The following is a 6,720-nucleotide window of genomic DNA, read 5'->3' as shown; positions in this document are numbered from 1 at the left end:
ATTCTCGTCGAAGCGTATATTGCAGCCGGGACAGTGGTACGAATCGGACGCGTCGATTAATATTATCAACGTAAACATTATCCGCGTGGAGTGTAACGTGACCGCGGGTGCGTACAGCAACGGCAAACGTGTTCACACGATACACGAATTTTCACCGAGCGTACCACCGGGATATAAGATATCGGAAACGCCGGCGCAGATCATTTACCTGCCGATCATCGCGCGAAGCGTTTCGAATCTAACGATACGCGTCACGGATCAAGACGGACGATTGCTCGATTTTCGAGGAGAAGAGATCACCGTCAGATTACACGTACGACGGCGACAGCGATAACGCGCGACGTGTGAGATGCTCGTGTTGAACGACTCGGAGCACGCGACAGATAAGAATATCTTTACGACTGCGACGATCGACGATATCGTCAAATCGACATTCGGTGGCGTTAAAAAAGAGACGAGAAAGAAGCTCAACGCATCGAACGTTAAATTTTTACAATCTCTGGGATTCGCGGTACGAAACATCTGAAAGCTGACTGTGAACGATGACTGAAATTCTTAACATCGGAGGCGAGCCGGTCTTTGACGATCGCATCGTCAAGATCGAGACTCACACGTACAACCCGTACGCCAACACAACGTTCGAGTATAGCGACGAGATACGAATACCCATACAACAGCAGGATCTGTATACGTTGCCGTGCGAAAGTTTTCTCTACGTCGAAGGAACATTGACGGTGACCAGAGCAGCCGGCCAAGCCGATAACGTGGTATTGGGGAATAATTGTGTCGCGTTCATGTTCGATGAAATTCGATACGAGCTCGACGGCGTGGAGATTGATCACTGCAGAAACGTAGGAATAACCAGCACGCTCAAGAACTACGTAACGGTATCGTCCGACAGAAGCGTGATCCTGAGAAACGCCGGCTGGGAGCCGCAGAATAACGCGAATGGATACTTCAATTTCTGCGTACCGCTCAACCCGTTACTAGGATTTTGCGAGGATTACAAACGCGTGGTGATCAACGCTCGTCACGAATTGGTCATAATACGATCGCGCAACGATAACAATTGTCTGGTGGGAAATCTCGCGTTGGAGCCTACTATCAAAATACTCAAGATACAATGGCGAATGCCTCACGTGGTATTGAGCGAGATCAACAAGCTGTCGATGCTGCGCGCCTTGGAAAACGGACGATATCTAAGTATGGGTTTCCGTTCGTGGGATCTGTACGAGTATCCCCTGTTGCAGAATACGACCAAGCACTCGTGGGCCATTAAGACCGCGACTCAGCTTGAGAAACCGCGATACGTCGTCTTCGCTCTGCAGACGGGTCGGAAGAACGTCATATCCGCGGACACGAGCCGATTCGACGACTGCAAATTGACCAACGTGAAACTCTACCTAAACTCGGAAGTCTATCCGTATGACGATTTGAATTTGGATTTTGGTAAACACAGATGGGCGATTCTGTACGATATGTACGCGCGTTTCTGCAATGGCTATTACGGATACGAATATCTCGAGCCGAGTCTCACCGTTTCGACTTTTCTACGCAACGGCCCGTTCGTGATCATCGATTGCTCTCGACAAAACGAATCCGTCAAAAACGCCACCGTGGATGTCAGAATAGAATTCGATTGCATGGAGAACGTACCGCCGAATACCTCCGCGTACTGTCTCATCATACACGATCGCGTGATCGAGTACAATCCGTTGACCAACGTAGTGCGCAAAATAGTCTGAGTGTTCGCGGCAACGTCGACGAAAATTTTCTCTCTCTTTCACTCTCGATACAAATTTATGAGAGGGAAAAAAGGGGAGCAGGATATATAAATCAGAGTGTCGCGAAACGCGCGTCATTTCTCTCGATTCACGCATCGAAGAGAGAGAGATATCTCTTCATGTCCGCACCAACGTTCGTGGACCTGCAAGGTTTCGTCGTCGGGATGAAATTTGTCGTGAAGGAGGCGGCGGTGCTGAGAAACGGAACCGTTCTGGCGCATTACATCTTTACATGCCCCATGCCGTGGAATCTCCTCACAAAATCCGACAAATCGTGCGCTTCCTGGTTGATTCGCAATCACCATGGATTACGATGGGAAGACGGAAACGTGTCGTACAGCAAGGTGAAGCGTTTAATTACATCGGCAGTGCTCGGTGAGGAAGAGGACAACGACGACGACGACGACGACGACGAAATGCCTACTCTCGTGTACGTCAAGGGATGCCAGAAACGAGAATGGCTGGTGGATCTGCTTGAGAATAAAGCGAGAAAAAACCTAAACATCGAGACTCTGGATGCGGATTACGAAGATATCGAATCTTTAAATATTCTAGATGCTACCGATACTATGCGATGTGGAAAACACGTTAAGAATTGCGCATTGCAAAATGTATTAAAAATATTTAACTGGTGGTCGAAACGTCAGGGAGAATTGTCATCTTTTTAAAAAATAAATTTTATATGTATGTGTAAATTTTACAACGTTTAATTTCCCTTCCCCATTAGTCGATAGTGTACAAAATTAAAGAATAAGTAGGTATACGTGACGAATTCTAACTCGAGAGCTTCGAGGGGGGGGGGGGGGGGTATCAGGTTTGGACGAACATGTCTGAACATGTTTCGCGGTTGACGTCATGCGGAGAGGGGGTATACGTCTTAATAAAAAAAAAACATCCTACCTTAGTCCCCTCTCCTAAATTTCAGAGCGCTGATTGCGCGTTCCAGAAACATTAATTTCCCCCTCCTTCATCATAGTTTTGAAAGTTGCCGCGTATATTCGATTAATTTTACAACGACGATCAGTCTTGCATCGACCGCTTGTATCAACGGTCCGCGTCTCCATAACCGAGAGAAAAAATGTTCAGCTCCGCTGAAGGAAGCAGCAGCAGCAGCGGTGGCAGACGCATGAATTATTACGTACCGATTCACGATGGTGATGATGATGATAAAACTCCATCGTACGAGAACAAGTGTAACAAGTAAGTTTTCGTTTTTTTTTCTTAAATTATAAAGCTTTATATTTTTTAAAATTGCAAATTATAAATTGTATTATTATTTTGAAAGTAATCTTATTTATTTTTTCTACAGCATTTCGTTGGAGCGTCGCGCGGTTCGTATACTCAGCAGACGATACGCGTTGACGGCTACGGGATACAAATTCCTTGAAGTTGGCGTTAACGTGGGTCCACCGAGTTACGTGGAGATCGCCGTAGGAGATAATCGAGGAACGGAATTGATACTGTCCCTCGAAACGTGGAAGGGATTCCACGAACAACGGCGGAACATTCAGAATTTCCTTCGATACACTAAAGATACGTGTGATTTTATAAGCGTTGGACCGCTAACGTTGAGAATTTGTACGATTAACGGTGTCAAACTCGTACGTCTCGAGTCTTTAAACGTACGCTTAACGATGACCGAATCGACGTTACACCGTATGCTCGATCTTGATCTGTGCATCGACGCGATGTTCCATCGATTGAGTAGAATTGTCGAGACGGTTGATGTCAAGTTCACGCAATTCTCCAAAATCGCGTCCACTGTAACGGATCCAACGCAAGTGTTAAATGTAATACGCGATAGCGATGCCTTCGATAAACATCAACTCGTCGATTGTGAGCTCGCAGCTTTATTTTTTAGTGCGCTTCCGTAGTACGTAAGAACAAAAAAAAATGTAAAAGAAGAATAAAAAAATGTATTTTTTTAAATATAAATCATGTCTTAATTTCTTCACACGCATTTACATTCGAGCCGTATATGCGACGTTCCACTCGAGCCACTTGAAATTTAAAGTATCGTATATCGTACACTATGAAGCGATGCTCCGGCGACGCTCGCCTATGTGGTGCCGATGCTTCAACGAATCCTTGCTTGCTATTGTAATGCTAGATATATTTTATCTTAATTACTTTTCTCTGAGCTCTAGTTCAGTCCTCTGCAGTCAGTTAAAGTCAGTCCTCTGCAGTCAGTAGTGTGAAAACGTTCGCGAGCAAAGAATATATAAGAAAAAAATGGAAAGATTTCGTAGACGTAGAATCGAAGATTGTATTGAAATCGTTCACCCTGCCATCGGGGTATGTATATCTAATACCGTTGCGTGCGTGTCGCCCGGTATGCTTTTCGAACTCCAAGCTGAAGCGTGCAGCGAGCGGTCTTTTAATAAACGAGTCGTTATTTTCGTGAGTGCGCGAGTGTGAATGAGTGTCTGAGAGAAATCATGGACTCACTATCGATCTGGGCGTAACATTTTTGAAAAGCATACCGGACGGCATGCATGCATGCAACAATACTGTATGCACATAACTGTATATTTAAATATATATTAAATTAACCATTCTGTTAACGTTATAGTGGGTGTGGGTCGATAACGAACCGATGTACGAGATCGAACTGTTCAATATGGTGAGGGTGAGAATCCCTCACGTACAGGTGTGTATAAACATTTTTTCATACATTTTAAATTTTTTTTCATATATTTTAACTTTTTTTAAAACATTTTAAAACAATTTTTTGTATAATTTGTTTTCAGCCAAATGTGATACATTTCGATGAAATCCAAATTCGAGGTTTCATCAATATACATCGCCAGCGTTGGGTACGATGGGAGCGAGAACTCCTTCGCGACAACGATGACGAAATTTGGGAAATTTCGGGAGATATAGACATCTATGGATTTCGAAGATTATACGAAATCGAAGACGAGTTTGAGAGGGAAGAAGAAGAAGTAGAAGTGTGGTAATTCTAAAAATTTTTTAAAATTTTATAAATAAATATTTTTATGCTTAATTCTATATATCATTTATTATTTATTTTTTCCGCTTCTTCACTATTATTAATATTAAGTATATTTCATAATATTAACATTTTAAATAATAATTATTAAGTTATTATATTATAATAATTATTAAGTTAAATCCGCGCGAGGGAGAGAAAACGCGAACGAAGAGATGTGAACGAGAGAAAACGCGAACGACGGCGCTAGCCCTTATCGTCGTTGCATAAACACCATAAACTGTCAACGGAAATTACAAGTGGGTCGACGTCTTGCTGCGACTCGTGTCGAATTACAACGCGCGCAAGCATCGGACCATCGGCATGTGACCCGTCGACGTTACCCGCCTCCACTATAACCATCGTTGAATTTTTTTTAGTCTCGTCGTGGCCGTGAGCGTGCTTAAACGTGTTTCGTCCGAACATTTTTTTTGTGTGATTTTTTAACGAGTTATTTTTTGTGATGTCTCCGCGCCTTCCCCTGCAAGACGCTAAAGACATTGAAAAGAGCGAAATTCAGGGAGGTATTGTAGAATTTGACAATATTGATTTCGAAGACTCTGATAGTGATCAGGGGGAGAGGCCCGCTGCTCCCGAACCCCCGCGTCAGCCACCTCTTCGACCACTCGGTATCGGACGCGGGCGGGTAGAAGTTTACGTGGATCACCGCGCGCTCCTCGGACGCGGGAGGGCTTATTTTTACACCGACGCCCTCGCGCAGGGTCGCGCGTATCGTCCAACAGCGGAGGACGAAAGATTGGCGGACGAGCTGGTGTTCAACGTGGCTCGAATTGTGCATATCGCGGGTCCTTCTCCCATCAACCGCCCTGACCGCCAAAATCCGCGGGAGTCGATGCTGGCTGCGTTGAGACGAATGGAGGGCCGCGGCCATGGAGCCCCCCCTCGTCAAGATTAAGGTATTTTCTTTTTTTATCAAAAAATTAAAAACGCGGAGCGAGAGAGAGACCACGCGCGAGAGAAAGACAACGCGAACGGGGGGACGGGAGCGAGAGAGACCGCGCGAGGAAAAGAGAACGCGAACGGGGACGGGAGCGAGAGAGACCGCGCGCGAGGAAAAGAGAACGCCAACGAGAAGACGCGCGCGAACGGGGGAGAGACAACGGGGGTCGGGAGCGAGAGAGAATATCAATGAGGGGAACGGGAGCGAGCGCGGTGCTCCGAGGGGGGAGCGGGGCGGGGGGGACTTGAGTGGCGAGGGGGTGTTGGGGAAGGGGGTTTCGGCGAGCGCGTCGGGACATGTTGTTATCAAATGTTTATCAAATATTTGATAAACAACATGTCTCGACGCGCTCGCCGAAACCCTCTTCCCCAACACCCCCTCGCCACTCAAGTCCCCCCCGCCCCGCTCCCCCCTCGGAGCTCCCGGGGCCGTAGGCACACAGTATACCTACTAATAGTGATGCTTAAATAGGGCAAATAATTTTATAAAAATAGTAAAAAAAAAAGATTATATATGATTCATATAAACATTATAATTTAAATATGTTTAAAAAAGCTTAACATATAATATTATTTATACATTAAATAAGTTTAAATATAATGGAGAATGAATGAACGAGATCACCCGAGTTGGAGCGTGAGAGACCGCGCGAACGAGAAGACGCGCGCGAACGGGGGACGGGGGCGCGAGAGAACATCTACGAGGGGGAGATAACGCGAGCGGGAGCGTGCCGTGTGACGTCACGCGGACCGACGCGGTCGTTGCACGCGGGTCCCTCCCGCGGCGCGGCGAAAACGCGAACGCGGTCGCCCCTCCCCCGCGGCGCCCGAAACGCGGTTACCCCTCCCCCTCCCCGCCCGCGGCGCGGAAAAAAAGCGGTTCCCTCCTCCCCCTCCCCCGCGGCGCCCGAAAACGCTGTTTCCCCCTCCCCTTCCCCGCCCGCGGCCCGGAAAAAATGCGGTTCCCCCCACGCCCTGCCCCGC

The 6,720-nt window shown here is 46.7% G+C and overlaps 2 protein-coding genes across 2 annotated transcripts; both read left to right on the top strand.

The window, feature by feature from the left end:
* The first annotated feature begins 542 nt into the window (after positions 1-542).
* Positions 543-1,745, top strand: LOC139784904 (uncharacterized). The gene is made up of 3 exons (XM_071724077.1): positions 543-643; positions 707-968; positions 1,119-1,745. The coding sequence occupies exons 1-3, from the start codon at positions 543-545 to the stop codon at positions 1,743-1,745; spliced, it is 990 nt and encodes a 329-aa protein (XP_071580178.1).
* Positions 1,746-2,862: 1,117 nt separating this feature from the next.
* LOC139784903 (uncharacterized) lies at positions 2,863-3,818 on the top strand. Its single transcript, XM_071724076.1, has 2 exons — positions 2,863-2,984; positions 3,094-3,818. Exons 1-2 carry the CDS (start codon positions 2,863-2,865, stop codon positions 3,656-3,658), a joined length of 687 nt encoding a protein of 228 aa, XP_071580177.1. The 3' UTR covers positions 3,659-3,818.
* Positions 3,819-6,720: the final 2,902 nt, after the last annotated feature.

This window comes from Temnothorax nylanderi, unplaced genomic scaffold, assembly GCF_030848795.1.
Source record: "Temnothorax nylanderi isolate EJ_2023f unplaced genomic scaffold, tnyl_v1.0 TNYL_tig0702_pilon, whole genome shotgun sequence".
Lineage (NCBI taxonomy): Eukaryota > Metazoa > Arthropoda > Insecta > Hymenoptera > Formicidae > Temnothorax > Temnothorax nylanderi.
The sequence above is the reverse complement of the archived record's forward strand: the minus strand, read 5'-3'. Positions and strand labels throughout refer to the sequence as shown.